Source organism: Haemorhous mexicanus, chromosome 8 (assembly GCF_027477595.1).
Source record: "Haemorhous mexicanus isolate bHaeMex1 chromosome 8, bHaeMex1.pri, whole genome shotgun sequence".
NCBI lineage: Eukaryota > Metazoa > Chordata > Aves > Passeriformes > Fringillidae > Haemorhous > Haemorhous mexicanus.
In genome coordinates, this window is record NC_082348.1 from 31,501,844 (window position 1) to 31,525,491 (window position 23,648).

The 23,648-nt window shown below is 40.2% G+C and overlaps 1 protein-coding gene across 5 annotated transcripts in view; it reads left to right on the top strand.

Annotated features, from left to right (window-relative positions):
- Positions 1-23,648, top strand: part of LOC132330746 (calcitonin gene-related peptide type 1 receptor-like) — a 63,867-nt gene that overhangs the window by 10,663 nt on the left and 29,556 nt on the right. For 4 of the 5 annotated variants that reach the window (XM_059853466.1, XM_059853468.1, XM_059853469.1 and 1 more), the window contains exon 2: positions 22,672-22,771. In XM_059853466.1, coding sequence (XP_059709449.1) covers positions 22,721-22,771 — 51 coding nt within the window. In that variant the 5' untranslated portion in view covers positions 22,672-22,720. Of the gene's footprint in view, positions 1-13,234; positions 13,257-22,671; positions 22,772-23,648 lie in introns of those variants that run through there. The other variant, XM_059853467.1, reaches the window with a different exon arrangement.

The window sequence follows — 23,648 nt, forward strand, 5'->3', positions numbered from 1 at the left end:
AGACTAAGTATGTGATGCTGAAAATTTCTTGTACACCGGGTCCACAGCACTCCTGCTTTTGAAAGGTGAGATACAGAGGGCGCTCAGTAGTTGTTTACTAGTGTTACTTCTGTCTGTTTAAACAAAAAAATTGATGTATTACTTGGTATAGGAAGGGCCATGCGCACTGCTTAGTGTAAAAAATAAAGCAACTAATTAATGCCAATCAGCCGTACTTCTGTCTCAATAACTGCAGCACAGTAGTTAAGGTGTTCCTCCTAAAACACCACATGATCTTATGTGGATGAATGCAAGCAGTTTTATTGAACTTTAAAAGCTCCAAGAAATACATGTGGATTTCCGGAATCCATTGGTAACTTTTTTTAGCAAACATTTAAATACTCGGAGCATTGAGCATGACAAAAGGATTACAGGTGATGATTTTTTACATCAGCTGGGTTTTCTTGGAGGGTGACCATTTCAAAGGGCACTAGTTTTTTTTTTGGTAAATATCATTCCAGGAATGGGACCACAAAGCAGGGTATAACCAATTTCTTTTGGGTTTCCCGAGGGGCAACCTGCAAGTGACTGCTGAAAATGTTTCTTTTGATAAGAGAAGAGAGAAAAAGTTTGTAAGCAAACTTTGATAGAAAATAAGTTAGTTACAGTCCCAGAGAGAGGGAAGAACTCAGTTTGTCACAGACAGATAGTTGTTTCCTGACATTGGGCATTTGGTTAACAACTTCCAGTGTTTGATGATGTCATGGGTTGTATGGATTCTGTGTGGTTGGGGCCCTTTTGGCTTAACAGGAAGGGCACCAACTTATCTAGCAACTTCTCTGTTTGAAGAGATTCAGCTGCCCTTCCTGCCCGACTTTGCAGAACCTGAGCTTTCAAAGACAAGCCAGTGCTGCTCCTGGGAATTTAGATTATCTAGACCTTTTTTCTGAGCTGAAAAGATAAATACCCCAAGAGATGGAAGTAATTATTTTCATTCTGCTTTGTGTTCCTCAGATCCTATTGACTCTTCATCTACCAGAATCACTGTGTAATAACCAAATATGTCTTCATTCCTTTTCCTATGCTCCAAGACTCTTGGGCTTTCCAAAGCTGCATTTCCAAAGCTGTCTGTATCCACAAATGTCTAGATAAAGGATTTCCACTTTTCTGCAACCCTCTGGAGGAACTTACTGTTCTCTCCCCATAAAACCAGCCAGTATATGTTGTAATAAAACAAAGCATAGAAGCAAACCTATGTCAATAACACAAGAGGTGTTTGAGCCAGGAATCCCCTCTTCAGAAGACCTTTTAACTTTTTTTGTGTTGACTGCAGCAGACCGTGGTTTTCAGAACACCTGTTTCTAAGTTGCATCTCTTGCAAAGAAGTGCAAGAGATACAAGTGTGGAAGATACATGTGTGGAAGTTGTGGTTATATCATTGTTTTCAGGAATGAAACTGCCTCTAGTTTTGTTGCCAGCATTAAGGAGTAACAGAAAATCAGTTGTTATGTTGGCTTTTTTTTCCCTTCCAAAATGTAGCAAGTGTGTTATTGTTGTTGCTGGTGGAAGATCCCTTTTCACCATCTTCCAACTACTTCAATGTTTTCCTTGTTTTGTGTGAGGAAGGTAACCTTTGCAACATCCTGTTTTATTTACCAGCCATATCTGTAAGCTGCAGGAATCCTTCCTGTTCAGCTCACAACACGGTGCTCAAGACAGAAATCCTTGGTCTTCTTAGGAAACCATTTGATAACAAACTGAATAGTGCTGTGAGTCCTGTCAGGCGGTTTTTTTTTTTTTTAAATAGCACCAATTAATACTTTTTTCAAAACTGAAAAGGCTGAAGTGTGAGTTGAATGAAATCAGAGTTCTCTTGTGTCTTCCCCAAAATTCAGGCTGTACCATATTGTGCGCTGGTCAGGAAAATGAAAAGTTTTGAGACTGATCCCTCTCTAAGTTTACACATCTCTGCAGTTCCTCCTCTTTTGATGCAGTTGGAATCCAAGTACAAAACTGCTATGGAATCCAAGTACAAAACTGCTATGGAAAAACTGCTGCTCTTGAATTTTTTTCTGGCAGACTTATAACCTGGGAATATCTAAAATATCATCAGAAATCCTGTTCTCATGGGAGTCCTGTCCAGATTTCCAACAAATCTGGAACATTATCCAAGGAAGTGTAGAAATCGACACAATCACACAGTTACAGCAGAGCTGGTGGTTGAGTTTCTTTTGATGTGGTTTTGATGGTTTTCTTTTTTGGCTTTTGGGTTGAATTTTTTTTTTTTTTTTTTTTGGTTGCTATACTTCCTTTGTCACTTTGTATAAAAGGACTTTTGTATAATTTTAGCTTGTTTCTTTGTCCCCTTCCTTTGTTATTTTTTTTAAAATTCAGATTGATAACTTTCCATTCTCTTAGAAATAAGTCTCATCTTTTTAAGAACAAGAGTCTGTTAAGTTGGAGGGTGATGAGAGTTTTGCAGAATGAGCTGTAGAACCAGTTCATACTAATTTTCTAATTAGAACTGGATCGCTAATGAAGAGTCACTCACATTAGTGGGTGGATATTATTAAATAAAAAGGGTTTTATAGCTTAGTTTCAGGTAGATATGGTACAGAGTTTTATGTTAGTGGTATATCAGATTTTCCTTGCCACAAATCTTTTCTAGATGTACATATTTCCTAGTCTGACATGGTCCACTCCTTAGTTCTAATGTTGCTCGAGATGTGCAGTGCATGCAGAACTAAATCTGGAGAAGCTGTGCATGGAGGCAGTGAGCACCATGAGCAAAACAGGCTGTTTGCTGGGCAGGGTGAAGCAACTGTCAGTGCTGTGGCTGAATTAATACTCACCAGTAATTAATTCCATGGCCTGAGCAAGAGCGCCCTGAGACCATGTTATCATTCCAGCACAGCCCTGCCAAGCAGCTGGTGCTGCTCCTTGTTTTTGTTTTCTTCTCAGGGAAGTAGGATTGAGCTCACTGGAAATGTTTGTCATCTTTCACTGATATAAATCAGTAAACATAATCATTCAAAGAAAAACACATTTGCCACACATTACCTCTGTGGACAAATCAATGTTTTCTACTGGTGGCTCCTATTTATGGTTCCTGCATTCAGTAATAGATATGTATGGTTTAAATTTTGTTTATTTATTAGCATCCATATTCTCCTTAAATAAGTTTGATAATCTGATAAGTTTAAATTAATTAGCCTTTTAGGAGGAAAGCCTTTATGTATGTGATGAATGTGAGGGGGGAAAGCATTGGTCAGTGTAACTGGTGGCTGCAGAATGGTTTAGGGTGCTCTTTTAGAATTTATCATTATTTACTTGCAGGTGTTTTGCTGGGGAAAAAATGCATTTTTCTAGCACCTACATACTGTTGCAGTGGCTCATGAAGAAGTGTTAACAATATTCCTACATTGGGTGAGAGACAGGAAAATATATTCACTTCTGGGGGAGGAAGATCCAGCTCTTGGTAAACTGTTAAGTGTTTTTGCACTGAGACCTGTACTAGCAGCTTCTTATCAGCCTTAATTCAGCAAACATTCATAAGCTTAGTTTCAAATTGCTCTTATTAGATAAATGATTGTGCCTCTGTGCACTCTGTTCATTATATGAGGGGCTTGCAAGAACCTTAAATATACAGAAAGCTGCTTGGCTTATCCAGCTATGCAGCTTCTAATTTGAGGAGCTGAATTTGTTCATCCATTCCCAGTCTTTGGGCATCAGCCTCAGCACCATCTCACCCCACCTACTATAAATTTGTACAGAATTTTTATGTCCTAATCGGCAGATCTGCAGCAGTAGAAACAGCATATGGAAACCATGTGTTTCCAAAATAAGTCAGGTCAGAGAGGACTTGCTACTAATGATCTGGTCTCAAGTCAGAGGTGGTTGTATTTGCTGATAAACTTGATTTTGTTTTCCTTTGCTCCTAATTTGTGAGTTGGCTCCTGCCTATTGCACCTAACTGAGTAAGTAGTGTAGCTTTTAAAAATTTTAAGTGGTTATTAGGTAACTTTTATAACATAAGAGCCAGAAATTTTCTGGCTTAAAAGGCTCCAAGGGGTCTGTATATGATCATACTGTTCATACCATGTCCTGTGCATATTTGTATCTTGCAGCTGTAGCTGGAGAATGTTGTAAAACTGACAAATGTGCCAGGTTTCCAATGAGCTGAAGAAAATGTGCCAGTTTGTTTCCAGATACTGGGACTGAGCTCTTTTCCCCATTGTTACCTTCTGTCCCATCCTGATGATTTTTTTTTTTTTTTTTTTCCCCTTAGGTTTTTAAAAGTTTGTCTCCACAGCAAATTGCTCTTAAGACCAATTAATGCCGTGGAAACAGATGTTTTTGATTTGTTAGCATAGACATGTTGTTCTCAGGGATCATAATATTTCAGGGGTCAGAATATTATATTTTTGTAATGCAATTCATGCTTTTCATGTATTTTAGAATACTTGATATTGTTTCACAGGTGTAATTGAATTGGAACCTTTATGCTCAGGACAAAGGATTTCCCATCTTGAATCAGATACAGACCAGTGAGCTTTAGTATCCTGCTTTTAATTTATGTATATACCCTGTGCATGGTGCTTCCTGGGGGAAAAAAAAAAAAAATATATATGACGCCTTAAGAAACTGAATTTATTTTTTTAATGACTTGTTTACAGAAAAAATAATTACTTCTTAATGGTCTTGGGAACTACGTGGTACTCTGAGACTGACATATCTTTAATCTCACTATACATTTGGCTAGAAAATATTGTATATAATATTATCCAGACATGACTGAAAGGAGTGGAATGAAGCATCTTCAGTGTTTATGAAAGCTATATGCTGCACTATGTAAAGTAACAGAGTATTTTTATAGTTATCAGCCATTAATTGTGTTGACTTCCTTCTCCTCCTAGAATTAGCACAGAAAGGAAGGCTTGCTTGTGTTTTGTTTGAAGCCTTGATCAACGACAACTCCCTAACTTTCTTTTTCACTTTACTAATCTTGTGGCTCAAACAGAGTCAGATTTTGTCAAAGTGACAAAACTTTTGACAGAGTGACAAAATTCTTATTTGCCCCCTCAGCATTTGCTGAGTACAACTTCACTTCTGCAGGAATGGTGAGGAACTGCACAAAGACCATTTGAATATCTGAGTTATTGAGGGCAGGATCAATACTCACCACCTGCTCGAATTTTGCATCTTCCTTCATCCACAAGAAATTGGATGAATAATGTCAGCATCAAGCATTGTGCATTTTAATAATTTTGATGTCTTCGATAAGTTAGTCACACTTCAATGACTGTGTTTTGCCTCATGATAGTGCAAAGGCCAATGAAGTATGGAAAGCATGAATGAAATAAAATCACAGTTTTTGTAATGAAGAACTGGTTATCAGGGAAGAGCCAGGATCACACTCAGGTTTCTTCTGGGTGGGGGGGCTGACAAGCCACAAGGCACTTCAGGGGAGTAACCCTGCAGAAATGCCATGGAGCAGTCAGTTCCCTGTGTGCCATCAAGCTGTGAGAAGTATCCCAGGGAGAATGATAAATGTGTGAAGACTCACGTTTGTAGGTGTCTCAACAAGTCTGTCTCTGCAGCTAAATTAAAAGACTCTAATTCAAAATGACTGCCAGGTGTACCAAAAAATGAGAGAACGTAGAGAATTTCAGAGTTTTAAGGAGTTTGTAGCTCTTTAACTGTTGCATGGGACATAAATTTCTCTTAAGAGTGTAAAGATTTGCCTTTAGAAATTTTAGAGTTTTATAATTTAGGCAGTTCTGCTTTTCATACTTTTATGAGCTTCAGTACAAATAGGAAGTAACATGCAATAACACAGAAGTTATTGAAGCATTTTTCATCCCTTGGATATAAATGCAGCTAATTCTGAGACCCACAGCTCAGACACTGGCTTTCTGCAATAATTTCTCAGCTGTCCCTCTGGGGTGTAGATCCAGCTGGGACAAGGAATGCTGACAAACCTTAGGATGGAGCAGCAAGTACGTCATAACCGCTTCTGCCAAGAAACTAATCCAGTCCCACGGTGATCATCTCCACCTCTGTCACAGTCAGGCAGGAGAGGGGATGTTGCTGAGAGAAATGCATTTGAGCTATTTTATGGTAGAAAGCAGCAGGACCCGCATAGGTTTTCAGTGAGCATTTAATACAAACTGGGTGGGGTTTTTGTCTTGTTTTGTTTGAGTTTAGTTTTGGGTTTGGAATTTTTTTTTGCCTCGAAGCTTAGAACAGATTGTCATAAAGAAAATTTCAAGTTACACTAGTTAGAGGTCAAGTACAAATGAAAGTGAAGTTAGAAATAGCATTTCCACAGCCTAAATTGTGCAAATTGTTTTTACCAATAAATATATTAGAATTACACAGTGTACCTTTCAAAGCTCACTGCCTGAATATATTGAGAAATAAGAAGTAGTTAAAAGTCATAGTTTGATTTTTATAGAGTAGGAACCTATTGCTTAAAGTGTAGGATCTTTCCTAAACAGAATATTTTTAGTAGCTGAAGCGGAATTATAAGAAGGCTCCATGAGCACACAGGGCAGAAATGAGTGATGCTCCTGACACAATCCACAGAGTCCTGGCTGTTGGAAGCTGCCTTGGTAGGCCGATGCCTGGGACTCAGGATATCTCTTTCTGCTTTCACAAAAATCTCCTGGGCCCTTAATTTCCAGCTGAACAGTCACCAAAAGGCCCATGGAAGAGACCTTGAGCAAACCTTAGACCTCACAGAGCAATGTGGATGCACTTCAGTTATTTATTTATTTTTCTATTTTTTTATTTTTAGTGCATGTTCTGTTTGAGTTTTTCAGCTCTTCCAGATGTGGTGAAAACACTTGAGAGGACCTACTAATTGTTCAAGGGACTATCTGGATGCACAGCCTGGTCTTATTTCAGTGCAGAATAGCGTTTCCCCTTGAGTATATAAATCTAGAGACAATATAAATATTGTCTCTACAAAGATTCGTTTCTTTGAGCTCCCTTGGGAAGCAGAGAAGGGGGCTCCTGTACTGCTTTTGTAAGGTTATACTTTCAGAGCTGCTGGTTTTAGGGCTGCTTGGCAAAGCCCATCAGTGTCAATTACAGCCTCAGAAACAAGAGTCTAAGCTCAACAAGGAATGATATTTAAGTAAAAATGATCTTTGATGGGAAAGAATACCACCCTTTCCTCCACCTCCTCTCGGTACTTCAAGATCACTTGACTCTTTTGTTCTCTTCAGCCCTGGGAGGAGCTGTTTCCTGCAGAAAGGGCTGTGTAAACAGGACAAAGTAAGGGCAGTCCCCAGTGCTCATCTGTCCTGGGGCTGGGACACTGCAGTCACTGCAAAACTGCTCCAGTTGTGTTCCAGCTGCTGACAGCCCTGCTGAGGCAAGCTGTCAGCTCTGTGGTGGGAGCTCACCAATAATTTTCATCCTGCTCTCCTGGCTCTTGCTGGGGTTTCTCGAAAAGTTGTACTTAGCAAGGTGCCCTTTATTTGCAGCCCTTGGAGGTGGCCCAGTGTGTGTGACCCCCTTTCCTCAGGACCTTTGGTTCTGACTTGTTTGGTTCTGCTCTGGGCATGTAATGACTCCGTGACTTCAGTGAAACTGAACAGAATGCAAACATGCTGTGTGGGTTTTTTTATTCTTCATCAAATTTTAATTTTGATTTTTTTTTTCTTTATTTGGTGTGGGTTTAGTGGTTCGGTTAAGAGGGGCTCTTTTTTTTTTCTTTTTTTTCTTTTTAAATATAATTATTACTATTATTCCTGTTCCTTCAGCTAAGCTGTTTGTAGGGGAAGGGCTTGTAGTGTCGCATGTTTGGGGTGCGAGGGGACAACCCAGCACTCAGGCACCTGCTGCTTCCTGGGAAGCCCACCAGGGCTGGCTCAGTTCATCAGGATACAGCAGATCCATCAGGGCCAGGTTTGGCAAGTGTCTCTTACACCCTCAGGGCATCCCAGAGGGCACAGGGAGCTCTGTGAGAGGCAGGGAATTTAGCCTTTGGTCTTGATCTGTCTCCTGACCCACACAGGTGAGGAGCAGCATTGGCAAGATGTGTGCTGCTACAACTGAGTGCAACCCTGGTGTAAATGGGGGTTGTACTAGAGACTGATTACCTCACCTGCAGACTGGAGCAAGCAAAATGAGACAGAGGTTTGTTTCTAATGGTTTTGTGCTCTCTGCAGTATATTTGCATGTGTCGATCACCTTTTGCTATTGTAAAAGGGCAATGAAAATAAAAAGGATGATCCTGATTAGCTGGGCAGGTCCGTTTCCACTGCACCAGCATGCGTTGTGGGTGTCTCTGGGGTATTTTTTGGAGAGCAAAATAGTTGATGGTGCCGGTACTTAAAAAGTTCAAGTTAGCTTCCAAAGTTAACACCCATTCAGTTCCTTTCTTTTGTTTGGAGTGCAGAGATGTGAGAATTCCTTGGTGTACTTTGACCACTGTGAATAAATTTCCCCAACTAAAAGGACTGTAGAGCTGTTCAGAATCACTTTTAGTTTGAGTGTTTCAAAATCTAAGTGAAGGTTTGACTCTGATGTCTGCAGATTTTTAAATTGATCCTCAATAATGGTAATTATCAGGTGCTGGATTTTGAATGTGCTGTGGTGTTAAATGGATACCTAGCACTAACATATTACACATGCTATTTTAAGGTGAGTTGTATTCTATTTTACACTGTAGTGTTTTTCACATTTTTGTCTAGGAATACATTCTCTGAGGAGTAGTTTCCTCACGGTTCCTGTCCTTCCTTAACATTCTTGTCCTCTGTCAGGATGGCCTGCTTCAGAGCTGTGATTGCTTTGTGATTATGTGTAAAAGAGATTTCCAATTCCTCTTAGGTTTTTATGTGAGTAATGAAGGAGTCAGGAGAATCAAATGTGGCTGATTAGCAGATTACCAGAATCAGACATTCCAGCCACCTTTATCAAAGCCTGTCTACTGCAGGGGACTGTTACTCAGTGGGGGATGGCGCTGGAGTTTCATTACGCGGCATAGGTAATCTCCAGCTTCCAGGTGGGAATTGCAGGTGGGGCGTGATGGGAAGCTGTATCAGTTTGGTTCTTGGGGCAGAGCCTGTAAGCCATTATTGAGGGGGCTGAGAAAACTGACATCCACGGAGCTGCTAAATGCAGTTCAGTCTGGGGGGTGAGTGCTGGGAATGGGTGGCAAGAGATGAGAAGGGGTCAGAGCTGGAGGCAGGAGGTCACCTTAGGTTGTGGTTCCTTCTCAGCATGGGAAGAGTCCCCTTCATGTTTCTTAGGAGCAAAGTGAATGTTCAGGTAGCTTGTCTCACTTGAGTCCCACTTAGCACTGGGAATTCCTTGTGGGTGATGTTCCTTTAAACTCAGGCATCTCTAGTGAGAGGCATTAATGTCCAGCCCACAGCCTAAGAAGGGATTTTTGTCCTGAGACCCTCTCAGAGGCAGTACTTTGCAACTCCAGGTGAAATACTGGTGTAGATGATAAATGACTCATAATTTATTAGCAGAAATATTGGTTTATATTTTCCTGACTTATCATTTCTCTGGGTTTTCTCTTAACCCAAGGAATTTTACTCTCTGTTTGCAGTCCTTCTGATGACAGTCCCAACAGAAATGAATGAAAAATCCATTGCTAAATGCTGAATGGATATTTAAACCTCACTTGTGACACAATGTGCAAAGTGGTGGTGGGCAAATTGCTTAAATTCCTTTATTTTCTTTTTTTTTTTTTCTCCAGCACGTTAAAGGTTTTATTACTAATGGCCTTCAAAACAGTCAGTTTTTGTAGGCTTCTCAAAAACTGTGGACTGATCCAAGTGGACTGATCCTAAACACACTGCACTTCACACCAGTATTCACTCCTACAGAGAATGAAAATTATATCTGTATTAGAAACTGAAATTTATTTATATTCCACAGACTGTCTGTCAGACATGAAGCTGGTTAAAATACCACCCACAACAGATATGTCTGTAAGTGCCACACATGCCTTGAGAATTCTTTCAAAGCCCTTACTGAATATATCAACTGACTCTGAACTCTTTGACTTAGCCGCAGTGTTTTTTAATTCTCTTGCTCTTGTCTTTCCTTTATATTCCTTTTTGGTGCTTCTCTTTGACCTTACAGGCAAAACTGCATCGAAGGGCTATTTCTAATGATTTTCATGCCAGAACTGAAACAATTTTCTTCACAGGGTAATGATTCTACATTGATAGCATTATGTATTTTCAGTAGCTGACTTGGCTCCCACGTTTGGATTAGACTGAACTTCCCATCAGTTTGGTCGTCTGGATTCCCAACAGATGTCATGTTTCATGTAATGTCTGACCCTCAGAGATCACCAGCCAAGTGCGGTTCAGAGTTCAGATCTCTGGGTGATGGCCACTCCAGATTTAAATTCTCTGTTCCTTAAAAACACTCATCAAAAATCTCTTTCTGTTCTCCAAAGCTTTGTAAAGAGGTACAATGAAGCAGCCTGAGCATCAACAATGATTACAAAGATAGAAGTTGTCTGGTGGCAATGAGTGTGGATTTACTTATTCTGGTGTTTGCAAATGACACTTTCTGGTATCTCAGCATTTTACCGAATTAATATTTGGGAAATTATGTCTTTTAGAGTAGAAAACCCAAATACACATAAAGTTTTCAGTGTCCTTCGTGATCAGGGTTTTTAGCTAACTCATTCTTGGCTTAGACAAAGCTAAAAGTACTTTTCTTCCTGCTCTATAAAACACTTGTATGATATCTGGAATAACTAATGCCATCAGTAAAATGCCACTAGTTTTGGAATGATATTGAGGAAGTGTTTGGCACTGCAGAGTCAGTAAAGGCTTGGGATATGACAAGGGAACACCAAGAATAAAAAGGATTTTGTGATTTCTGTACCCTATACTCAGCACTGAGTGTTAATCAAATAGACTTGTGCAATACTTGTTTTCTAATGCTCTCTTGAGAAGGGGAAATGTATTTACTTGTTGGGGAGGAAACCAACCAGGCTTTATTCCTGCAAATTTGTATTTCTTTTGGAATCCTGGAGGAATTATGGCATTGAGAAGTTGCCTCATTAAATGTTACCTGTTCTTGGTGTGGTGTAGGCCTGTATCAATTGCCAGGCATTTTTGCTTCCATAAAATCACTGACAGGGTCAGTAAGCGATGTACCTGTTATGGAATTCACCTGCCAGCAAGACTTGCATCAAGTTAGAATTCAGTACAGAAATCCTGTGTCTGTTTTCTCCTTTAGAAAAACACAGCCAGTTCTTAGAGCTTCAGAAGAGAGCACCATTCTCTCTCCAGCATATATGCTGATTAATTCAGAATATCTCATTCATCACCTGCCTGTTCCAGCAAATATCCTGCTCTATCAACAGCAGGAGGAAGCCAATGCAGGCAAAATCTGGATTTCACCAAAGGAAGCTTGGCATAAGCTAGCATGATAGAAATAAATGCAGGAGATTTTTATTTGTGAATGGTTCCCTCGCATGGAGTCGCTTGGGTGATGTTGTTTCCGTTGGCTCCAGCAATGTCAAGGCCATTGATGATGAAAGTTCTGAACTGTTTTTCCCCATTGCTTGGAAAATTGTCTCTCCCTCCCCCCTCCTCCCTTCCCTCCCCAACCAAATCTCTGCCAAGCAAGCAGCTGTGAACAGAATTTCTCAGCAAGATGAATTTGAGTTTCTACATGCTCTGTGGGACAGAATACACAAATCCAGCTTTGAGAAGGTCTCAGTAGAGGGGTGCAAATCCAGAGTTTCTGCAGGTGTATGAAACGGATGAGTCTTTGAGGTGTCTTATTATGTTAAAGAATACAGGAAAAAAATTAAAAATGCATGCCAAATGCATGCATTTCTTAGTAATTTTGGTACCTCAGTCTGAGGGAAGTAACGCCTGCAAGTTTGATGTCCCAGCTGTGCATCAAAGCCAAGCTAATGCCTGTGAGTTCTGCACTGGTATCTGAGACACTGACTTATGAATGACAGGATCTGTTCTGTTCAAGTACAAACTCAAGTGATTCTTTTTTAACTTAATTTTTAACTTAATTTGATGGGAAGCTTATTAAAGCTTCCCATCAAATTCCATGGATTTTGTTTCTGCCAAGGTTTTTTTTTTTCTGGAGTGTGAAATCAGTCTGAAGCTCATGTGAGGCTTATTTTTCTCAAGGAAAATAAATGCGGGATGTGATTATGCAGAAAATATGGGCACCTATTTAAAGCCATATAATATTTTCCATGCTTGCAGTGAAAATTTTCATTTGCTTGCAATTTTGACAAGCTCAAAACTGAGATTTTCCATTGCATTTCCTGCCTTTTATATTATTGTTAATATTACATCTGGAGGGGAGAAAATGTGCTTAAATGTATACATTTATGTGCAAATAAAATTTGTATGCAATTCATGACCAGAATAGCTGTGCTTGATGCACATTCCTCTGCTGTCGCTATAGTGCCTGTAATAGCAACATTGTCATGTTTTATTACAAACTGTTATAAACTTGTAATGTTTTATTACATTTGATGTGTAGTATTTCATATTCTTTTTCAAGTGAGACTCCAGTTTATCAAGGCAGAGATTTTTGCGTCTGATTTATGTGATATTTTTAACACCCACAGTACTTTATTTTGGTTTTCATTCAGGTAAGAGAGGGCGGAATACTGCAAAAGGATATGGAAAAGTCTGTTTGCAATTAAAGGAACAGTAATTGGACTTCAGGGACCGTGTGTAAGAGACACTGGTCTTTCCCACGGCCACACCCTGAGCATATGATCTTCAGCTGAATTCATGGAAACATTCACCCTGCTTCCTACAGATTGCAGCTGGCGCTGTCTGTGAAGCTCTGCCTGGCTGGGAGCACAGGGGTTTGTGTGATAATGTGGGATGCAGACGGGGGATGTGCCCAAGGAGAGCGAGGCACACAGAGCCAGCTTGCACAAGTGAGGGATGTGGCACTGCCCGTGGCTCCAGTCATGGCAGGGAGGGCTGTGCTGAGCCTCAGATGTGTGTCTGTGGCTGTCAGACTGTGCCAGCCAAATTGGCAGCTCCCCCAGCCACTGCTCCTGAGAGCAGACTTTTCACAGCAGCAGAGACTCTGCAAGCAGGATTGTCTCAGTGGCACAGAATCACTTCTCTGTTAACAGCAGAAAAATGGAACAGGGTGTCAGCTGAAGTATACAGACTTGTGCCTGTCCAGTTTTCAGCATGGTTGCTCTCTAGTACTTCAAAATGTGAATTAAGGCTTCAAGATGCGCTTGCTGGACAAATTTGAAAATTAGAAAAGGCTTAGCTTCTTACTTTCAGGTAAGGATTATGTACAATTTCAGCTGGAAGAAATTTTGCCTAAGTGGTATTTCAGAAAAGATATAGAAATGAATTATTTCACTTGGTGAGCTAAAGATTTCTACTTAGTGATAAAGATTTCTGCTTAGATGCTAAGACTAAAAGGCTGAGCTTAGGAAAAAAATAAATTACTCTTTTAAAAGTAAGTGCACCTTGACAATGATAGTTCATAAAGATCAACACTCAAATATGCTCTAGGTGGTTGAAAATGGCATTGCCTGTCCAAACAGTCATAAGTGCCCTTTGGGAGATTGTATGTAACAAAACAAGCTGAGACTCTCAAGTTTATTTATACTGGTGCCAGTTATTTTTTGCCCGCTGTGTCCAGATCAGAATGAGGAGTACTGAGAGGGGTTACTGCAGCCACTGGGTAGCAGTTTGCATCTGCTCCAAGGATCTCATTTTGTTAAGCTGGTTAGTTAATTGCCCTGATCCTGTAATTGTCTTTTAAACTGACAACATCTCTAGCAAAGTGTTTTTTTCTGCCGGATGCTTCGGCCGGTGTCAGAGTTTTGCTTATGTCGAGATTCCTGTGGGTGTGGATGGAGCTGAAGGTCATTCCCATTTAGAAGACTTAGGAACAACCAGGGATAATACTTTCCTCAGTTAGGCAAAGTTAATGTTAACTCAGATTGACAGGAAATAATGTTAATGCAAAATACCATTTGCTTTAACAATATCTTGGACGGAAACGTGGGCAGAGGATGGGAAAACCTGCTATCACTGCCTAATTTACGGCTTCCTTAAGATGACTTCTGCCTCTAGTCTGTGAGGAGAAAGAGAGAAAGATCTCCCTGTATATATGATAAAAAGGAAGGCTCTGGTTCTAAATGTAAAGAGAAAAGCTTTGATGTTGTTGTGTTCTTAGTCTGCCCTTTGGGGATGTGCATCCATTATTTTCTTCTGTTGGAGGTCACTCCCAAGCCTTTGTCCTCCTCTGTGTGGACATCAACAGGTGCATATACCAATATGCAGGTATAGAAAAAGATACAGAAGGTAATTTCCTTCCATACTGTTGAGATTAACTACCTCTGGTTTAACTTTCTTGGGTCTCTCAGACTCCTTTACAGCCTGTGTGAGCCCAGCTTAAACCATTTGCTGTTAAAGTGCCATTTTAGTGATGCAAAGACATAGGAAAGATGGGGAATATCTGTATGTAATTAAAGCAAAGGAGGCAAGCTGCACACCACTAGAATTCAAAAGTTTGGTTTGGGCTGCTGCTTGTTCTTGGCTTTTCTACAGCATGGATTAGTAGTTTTGATAATTTAGCACAGTATAATATGTACTGCCTAATATTCAAAGGGTGAAATATTCCAGAGCTTGCACTTTTGACTTCTGGCATGTGAAATTTTAAATTTAAGAGGAAATGTTCTGAACTGTGGTGACTTAGCTTGACCTGGTAAAGGCTTTGAAGTAGCTGGTAGTTTATTTTGTTTTAAGTAAGTACACCAAGCTTAATTTTTCTAAAGCTGCCTTACGTTTACCTGAAGTTTTTTGCCTAGTGAATGCATCAGAAATATCTGATGAGCGAAAATTTAAATATTTGGCAGGAACTTTTCATCTGAAATTTCATCCTTAGCCAGACTAAAATTATTGCCAGAGAAAGCTGCCTTGGGGATATTTTAGTTCTCTGTCCTGCGTTTTGGGGTTTTGCTTGGTTGTTGTTGTTGTTGGGGGCTTTTAAGTAAAAGAAAGAAGTGCAACACAAAATCAGAAGAATGTAGTGCTTCTGACATTTCCATGAGGAGTTTATTGCTGCACTTTTTTTGTCAGTTCTGGTCAAGTCATTGACCAAAGGTCAACCCAAAGTTGGGACACCGGTTCGGATGCATTGGCTGCACCAGCACTTTGTTTATCCTGGCAAAAGCTGTTCCCTTTCCTGGCCACCTGCTCCCTCCCCATCCTGCTCTGAGCTGCTGCTGTGCCACTGTCCACCTGAAAATTAACAATTGCGTTAAAAAATCGTATTTTGAAACTTTATCGCCTTATTTAAAACTGAATGAGAATATATTTGTGCATAAATATTCACCCTTCAAAATTCTAAATTTACTGAATTCACATTTAGATTCTAAATGTGAATCCAAAGGAAACTGGTGCAAAACCTGTGAGATTCATAGGATGTGCTCAGCTGCCAAACTGGGCTGGGGCCAATGAGAAAAAGCCTGAGTGGCAAACTGAAAAAAACAAAAGTCCTGGTACATTTTGCTTAACCCATTTTCCCACTGCCTTGTTCTGACCTTGAGAAAAGTCTTTGAACTGTGGCAATACTGTTCTTGTAAAACGAGCATGTGTCAATGAAGAAATAACAAAAAAACTTTTAAAACTCAGCCAGTTGAGAAAATTCCTTCATGTCGTAAACATTTTCACAAAGAAACCTTTGGATCTCTTTTGGGTCATTACTTGGTAAACAGCATCAAACAGAGTCATTCAGATAAAAAAAGGCACTGCCTGGAAGGGGCACAGAGAGCAGCAGTAGGCTCTGCAGCTTTTAAACAGCAGTGGCTGGGAAAAAAACCCACTTTAGCATCTCAGCCAGGGGTGTTACACAAACCCTAAGGTCTGTCTGATGAATTCATAAATTCATACTGCCTTTGCTTCAATTCAAAGCAGAAGTAATTTTGCTTGAAGGCGGAGAAGTTTTTTTTTTTTTTTGATTTTTCACGTATATTGTAGGATTTCTGAAGTTGAAAGGAACCATGAGGCTCATTGAGTGCATCTCTCTGCTCCTGCCAGGACTACCTAAGATTAAATCCTATGGCTAAGAGTATCATCCATATATCTAAATGTATCTAGGTAACTAAGCTTACATACCTGGTAACAAGGTGGGAGCTCTCCAGCTTGTTAATAGCGTGGAATCCATGGGAAAGAACTAATGAGCTATTCCCTTTTATTTACAATGGCATGTTAATTGGAGCATCCATGCCACATCCCAGCAGTTGTTTTGAAAGAAGTGAAATTTCAGGGAAGTTTACCTTGCATATATTTCAAACCCATTTTTTAAATTACTATACCGGGAATATGATACAGTTTAAAAAATTTTTAAAAGGGAGTGCCAAAACTAAATCCCCTTGGTCCCTCAGCTGTTAGAATTTAATCATTCACTATTCTGCCATCACCTTCCTTTCTGTTAATAGCTGTTTCTAGGATGTTTGATAGTGGATTTTTAGAGAGAACTTCATTCAGCAGAGCAGCCTCCCTTCAAAGCTGCTTTGTGCTTGAGTGATTGCTCTGGAATTTCAGTGCTGTGGCTCCCAGAACTCTGAAGTGAACATGGTTAGTTATGGCTGGCAGCATGTGTGGCTATGCTGATGGATTTTAGGCATCAAGATACAGACGGGTTAGCGCTATGGGGTAAAAAGGGTTAAGCTTGTAAAATAAGGATAACAATAGCAGTCAAATAGCACTGGAAGCTCTGGAGGCATTAAGGACTATAAACTGTTGGAAATCAGTGGCATCTCTTGACAGCAAAGCCCCAGCAGTCTCTTGGTAAAGATTTTATTTTGCCAGAATCTCTCTTGCCTTCCTTTAACAACTAGTTCCTCAGGAGAGAGAAATAATTTTACTTTGCATCAATATTTTTAAAATTCCTATGCTGCATTCCTTTGGCAGGGGTAGATGCCCTGCTGACTTGTAACTATGACCCTCAGTGAGTCCTTGCCATTCTTCCACATGGCATTGCACCATCTCTACTCCTGGATTGATGTGTCCTGAAGTCAGTAGGAAGTTCACAATTTTAGACAAGGAGGGACAGAGCCTTCATAATTTATAGGGATAGAATGGAAAGCACAAGGGCCAAGAGAAGACTTTTCAATGTAGAATCAAGGAGGAAATACTCTTACTGGTTTTATCAGTGGAAATCCTGTTTTAAGGAGCCAAAATTGGTGTGATGGACAAAACCACAAAAAATCTGCTCTGCAGTCTGCTGTGTGGGGAGGAGTGATGTTGACCAAGGGCAGAAGTTGCAGAATATGCCAGAGGAAGAGCCCTGTAGACATTCCCTCCTCCAGAATTTTCTTTGGGGAGCTTTGTTGTGGTGGCACTTTTTGCTCAGGTTATTTTGTTGTTGTTGTTGTTGTTTTGGTTTTTTTGGGGTTTTTTTTGTTTGGGTTTTTTTGTTGGTTTTTTTTTTTTTTTTTTTTTTGGTTTGGATTTTGCCTGGACCAGCTCAGAATAACTTGCAATGTCATCCACACCTGCGTACTGCTCAAAAGAAGTGTTAGAAAATAGAGGAAAACTAGCACCACTAGCACTCTGTCATAGGTTCTTGCAACTTTAGGTGTTATTGGAACTGGCCACGAGTGTTGCCAATTACTGCTAGTAACTTCTGTTGGGTGCAGGTGACAAAACTTATCTGAATGGCTGCCAAAAGCTATTCATGGGAAGAAGCACCCAGGAGCAATTTAATCTGTGTAATCTCATATGCAGATGTTTCTGCAATCTCTGTGAGGCCTCTGGCATGCAGCCAGAGCAATACAAAAACAATAGCAAAAAGTGTGCTAATAAAGAGAATACAAGATGTGCAACATCCTGGTGAGCCAGTCCAAATTTCCTTCTTGCACCATGAGACCAGCACAGCCCATGGCCCAGGAATTAAACAGTGAGGACTTTCTCCTGGTGAGCTGAACTGCCACCTGCACAAGGAAGGTGCTGTAGAATAACTCAGGGATAAATTGGGATGTGCCACTGTCTTTCTCTATTTCTTTTAATCCCCAAGAAGACGGTAAATGCCATTATGCCACAACTTCTTCCTAGGGAAACTCCTGGAAAGAAAGGTAGAGAGAGAATGTTTGTGTTTTATGAGAGAGAATGTTGTATATTATTTACCTTTACTTTAAAGCTGCATATTTTCGGGAGAATGGAGTCATTCCCACACAATTATGGGATACCATTTGGCAGTTTGTTCAAATCCTGGCAGAAGTGATTCCCTCAGAAAAAAGGCAGATTACCCAAAGAGGAAGATTTCCAAACTGCCTTGCGTTGTTCTCTGATGTAAGCGTGGAGATTTTGCAGCCCATGTCCAGGACTCAGTGAATCTGGTGTGTGTTATTGCTTGGCTGGTGCTGCCCAGTGGTGAAGCCCTTTTAGTCAGAGAAGTATTTCCCAGAAAGTTTGTGTGAGTGAAGATACAAGTGGAGGCTCTATCTGTAATTCCACTGAGGCTGCTAGTTTGGTTGGTTTGGGGGAGTTATAATATTGCCAGTGCAGTTTGAACAGAAATTCAAATTAGGGACACTTAGAAAAGTATTGGGCATTTTCCAACTTGTTGTTTTTGCCTTTATGTTGGGCTGAAACAACCAAACACTGCCTGAGGTTTTAAATACTTCAAGTTGTAGGCCTCTCTCCAAAAAGAACCAGAAGTAGCAAAGTGTCAAGAAAATACTCATTCTGACCCCATTTTCAGATGAATGGTATGTATCTGTATGCAAACATGTTTAAGTCCAGTGTTACAAGGTTACAGCACACTGCAAGATAAATAATTTACTCTGCAAAAGTTTTGTGGCTTTCTCTTTGTTGTCATTGGGAATGGTTGTTTTGTTGGCTCCTGGGCAAATTAAAGATCACCAATTGGTGAAAAATGTTTGGGCATTTATGGATGGGCCTGCAGTGCCGTAAGGAGGCTCTCCCTCCTGTCCCACTCCCACAGAGTTGCATTCTCACTTGAAGTCAGATTTGAGACCTGCTTGAGGTGGAAGCTGCCTGTTTTTTTTATTTTTTACAAAATGTGGTTTTCAAGTTCAAAAAAAAAAGTTGTTTCTTTTTTTTTTTCTCTTTAATGACTGCTTTTTTAAAGCCTTTTACTGTATGGTTGAAAGGGCAAGTGTTTGGAGCCCATCAAGGGTGCCACTTACTCCTGGGAGGATGGGGAAAAGTTAAAAGTAGAAACAGCTGATGAGGCAGGATGGCTCTGTAGAGAAGGCAGGAGGAAAAGAAATGGGAACATCTGTTAAAGCTATACTAGTGACTATTTTGGCTAAGCCCAGCTTGCAGTTCCTTTTTAATTCCTCATTCTTCAGTAGGTGTCACTGTTATCAGTGACAAACACAACCTAGGCCTTGGGAGTATCATTACTGGCAGCTCCTTTTTTTGTTGTTGTTTTGCTGTTTCATTTATCCCAGTCTTCACTAAATGCACAAACATGCACCAGAAATAAAAATGATATTTCAAAGATCTGAAATATCTGATTTACTGTTACAATTCCCCATTCTTTTCTCTCTGACGTTGCCTTTTAGTGGAAAATACTTCAGCCAGAGGACTGGCAGACTCAGTTTCAGTCAATACCTGCCATGTCAATCCCAGCCCTACTGGCCTTTGTGCAGATTCCCACTGTCACAGAGTGGAGTCAAGGGATTCATTCAAGACACTCAGGTTAATCTCAATCCAATACAGTTCTCTGTCCCATGATGGACTTGTCAGATTTACAAGAGCAGAACAACTGGGGAAGCATCATTATTGAAGGAAACCTAAGAATGGTCTCTTTTCACTATAAATTTCTTGTGTGCCTAATACCTCCCAGCTTTGAGAAGGAAAGAACTTCCAGAGAATTAGGTTTGGTTTGTATCTCATCAGAGAAGATGATTAATAAAAGCAGCCTGACTTTCTTAGCAGCAGTGGCTTGCTGCCTCAGTCAATGGAATATATTGCTGTCCAACCCTAAGAAAGTTCTTAATTGTCCTTGGAAAGGTCTTGTCCAGACTAACTGGAATAAATGCTGAGTGAATGAATTCATGTAGTGATGCAAGAAGTGCTTTCCTGCAGTTCAAACAGGCATCTGAATGACCTTCACCCTGCACTTTGTAATTAAGTCCATAAGTAGAGATGCTTAGAAAAGGGCAGTGGTTGGGAATTTCTTCTCTCTATATGTTAGCAACTGAGAGAAATGAGTGGAAAGCATAGAATGCATTATAGGCTTGACTTAACATTTTATCTCCTGGGAAGAGTTAATGATTTAGCAGCAGATACTGGAGCAGTTGATAGGAAATGTCTACAGAACTACTAGGTATGGAAAGACTTGGACCATTAAAGGAACTGAGCTAAGGGATGACTTTTGATATTGTGAAACAGAAATAAACTTGGACTCTGAATCAAAGCAGATCTTTTCTGCCTTTGTTTATATGATGTTGTATCTTCTAGATAAATTAAAATAAGCAGGGCTAAGTGAGAGCAATATACAAACACGCATTTTAAGTTTTTCATCCAACATTTGTTTTAGCATAAGGATTTTCGGAACTATTGTAGAGAAAATTATTTTGAACTCTTGTATACATATATAGAAAAACATACGCTAAATTATTGTTGCTATTTTCTACTTGTGGTTCATCTCTTGGCTTGTCCTGTGTGCATCATTTGTGGGTTTTAACCCTGCACAGATGTGCTTTGTCATGCTTGGGAGAGAAAATATTGTTGAATTACTTTACAGTAAGTTATTAATTCCAATTTCCTTGGAAGGTCAGGGTTTTTCCCCCCAGGAAAACAGACACAGCTTTAAATGAATGAAACATGTAATAAGTTCTAATTAATCACGCTTGCCCCCAGTTTTCATGCAGAATTCAGCTCATATTGCCCTTCTGTTAATTTAGATATATTTTAGATATCTGGTTTTATTCAAGCCTTAGCCACTGCACAAAGATGTTTAAATTTTTCTTTAGCTAGCAGATCAAGGTCTTTGAAGTTATCTATTCACTTTGGTTCCTGATATGTGGATTTTGCAGGCAATTAGTAGCTCAAACCAAGGATATATTTCATGTATGCTAACTGGTCTTCCTCTAAATGTTTTAAGATCCTTCAGATTTGAATTTCAGAGCCTCACCTGTGCAATTGGCAGCAGTGTTCCAGGATTGCATGCCACTGGTAAAAATAGAAGGAAGATTATGGATATAACTTTAGTTTGGGTTAAACAGGCACAGCTGATTTTACAGCACATTTCTTGTCTTTGCAGCAGGCTGTGCAATAAACAGCAGTGATTTCATATTTAGTAGTTCATATGTCCTACAAGAAGCTGTTTATTGTCCTCTAGTTGTATTAGAAGGACCCAGTCCCAGCATAAAAGCAGAAGAGTTTGATGTTGAATGTTGGCTTTTTGTGACTGGGACAGGGGTGAAATGAGCCATAATCTCTGCCTGCCAGCGTACAGCCAGTTGTTTGTCCTCCCCCATTCTCTCACAGCACATCACTGCTGGAAAAGAAAACTTCCAGAGACAGAGCAGGTGTGCTGTGAGGGGGATGTGGCCTGGGCCAGATGCAGGTTTGTGTGTGGCGCAGCACCCACTGCCCTCTGCATGCTCTGGCAATGGGCTCTCTGAGCTGGGTGAGGACTTTGGGTATGCAAGGATTGTGTCTTAAATCACATTGTGAAAGTTGGAGTGAATTCATCTGTACCAGGGACCTAAGATCATGCACATGTTATTTCTTCTCTCTTAGTTCAGAAAAGCTTCATTAATGCTGCTGCAGTGAGACACATGGGGTTTTGAAATGTGGTGTAGCTGTAATAACTAAACTGAGTATGCAGAGCTCTTTTGTCACAATGCAATCAGAAGAAGAGGTCTTATCTCAGTTCCAGGCTCGGCTTTGTGATCTTCTCAGGATACTTCAGGACACTGAAATCTTAAAAGACAAAACTCCTTGACATTTGCCTTCCTTTTGGGGCAGCTGTCACGGCAGGGTCACACTGAATAGATGGTCTACATGCTTCATCAATAATTGTGCATATTTTATGCTTGGGGTGAATTTTTCACTTCAAGAATCAATTCCAAGAAGAGTCTGCAGTGTAAGGAGGTCATACCTGGCTTGGGTATTTGTGTTTTCCTCCAATGGCAGATAAGGAAACTACAGGTACTACAGACCCAGAAGCTATTTTACAGCTCACAATGAATTCTTGCATTGCTGCTATCATCCTTGAAAAGCTGGAAGTTCAGGATGAAGTGGCTTCTCACTAGATCAGTTATTCCAGAAATGGCAAAATTAAACATCAGGAGGTGGGAAGAAAATGGGAAATAAATGTGTGTGTTTGAAAGTCTGAGTGTGTTTGAGGGAACTGACCTGCAGTTTTCTGTGGGCTCCCAAAGGCAGAGATGGCCAGAGTGCAGTTTGTGTCTGGGGCTGTTTGCTGTGGGGTTGGCAGCAGAGTAGAAAACCCTCTGAAGGTGTTGGTTGAGGCACTGGAGGCAGCAGAGCAGGAAAACCCTGCTGCTGGAGCTGAGTGCTGAGGAGCTGAGTGCCTTGTTTTGGTGTATTTCACATGGCATCACTTTGCATGAATAGAAATGGAGAGCACCTCCACCAATTTGTTCTAGTTCAGAAATAAAACGTGAAACTCTTTTATCAGTGTTGGCTTTCATTAATTGTGAATATTTTTAATTTTTTTTTTTTTCTCTTGCAGTTTGAGTTCATTCAGCTACAACGTAAGATTGACTGCACCAGATAGAAAAATGACCCAAATCTGGATCACATTTTTGCTGCTCCTCTCATTGGTTACTATGGTGAGTCTTATGAATTTTTAAAATCGTTTCCAGCTTTAACAACCCTGTACAGAGTACCACAGAAATTATTAATATGGAAGCACAGAAAGAGCTGATCTTGTGTTCAGATGTAGCTCCTGCACAACAGGATCTTTATCTACCTTCTGTTATCTGTTAAATTCCTTTGGCAAAGGAACAGAAATAGTTTTTACCTCTGCTGAATCCAGCATCTTCTCTGCTGGCTCAGAACAGTAGCAGTGAACAAGTGACTCAGAGACAGGACCCTGCAGACCCCAGGAGGAGCAGGAGGAGACAATAACTGAGATTCAGAGACATCTTCAGAAACTGAAATTTCATCCCTTGTACCGCAGTGGTGCAGTATTTCAATCTGCAGCTTTGTTTTTCTGTGTAGCTTAGTAGCTTCCCATAAAATATTTAATTACTATTAAAAATGCACTCAAAAGGTTCAGGTTGTGGTCAGTATCAACTTTCCTAAGATTTTAAAAATTTTTACGTTTAATAACTATCAAAGTGGATGTCTTGTCTTTTGAATAACATTCTCTCTTCTGAGGGTTGACTTTATGGCTCACCTGACTACAGAGAAACCAGATAGCTCTGGACAAGCTAAATGCTTCAGTACAAAAAATATATGGAAGGTCTTTTTACATAAAAGGTAATTTGGGGCCTGACTGAAATGTCTTTTAGACTAAACTTTGATATATTTCACTGGGTTTTACAAAAGCTGCTCATATGCTTCTGACTGTCTCAGTGGTTTTTATGCGCGTTGCCGTTCCTATTTACAAATCTTGCCAATTGTTCCTACCCTGTGCTCATTCAGGAGATATTTATCAAGATTCAGTAGTAAGAACTGCCAGAAAAACATAAAATCTTATGGTCA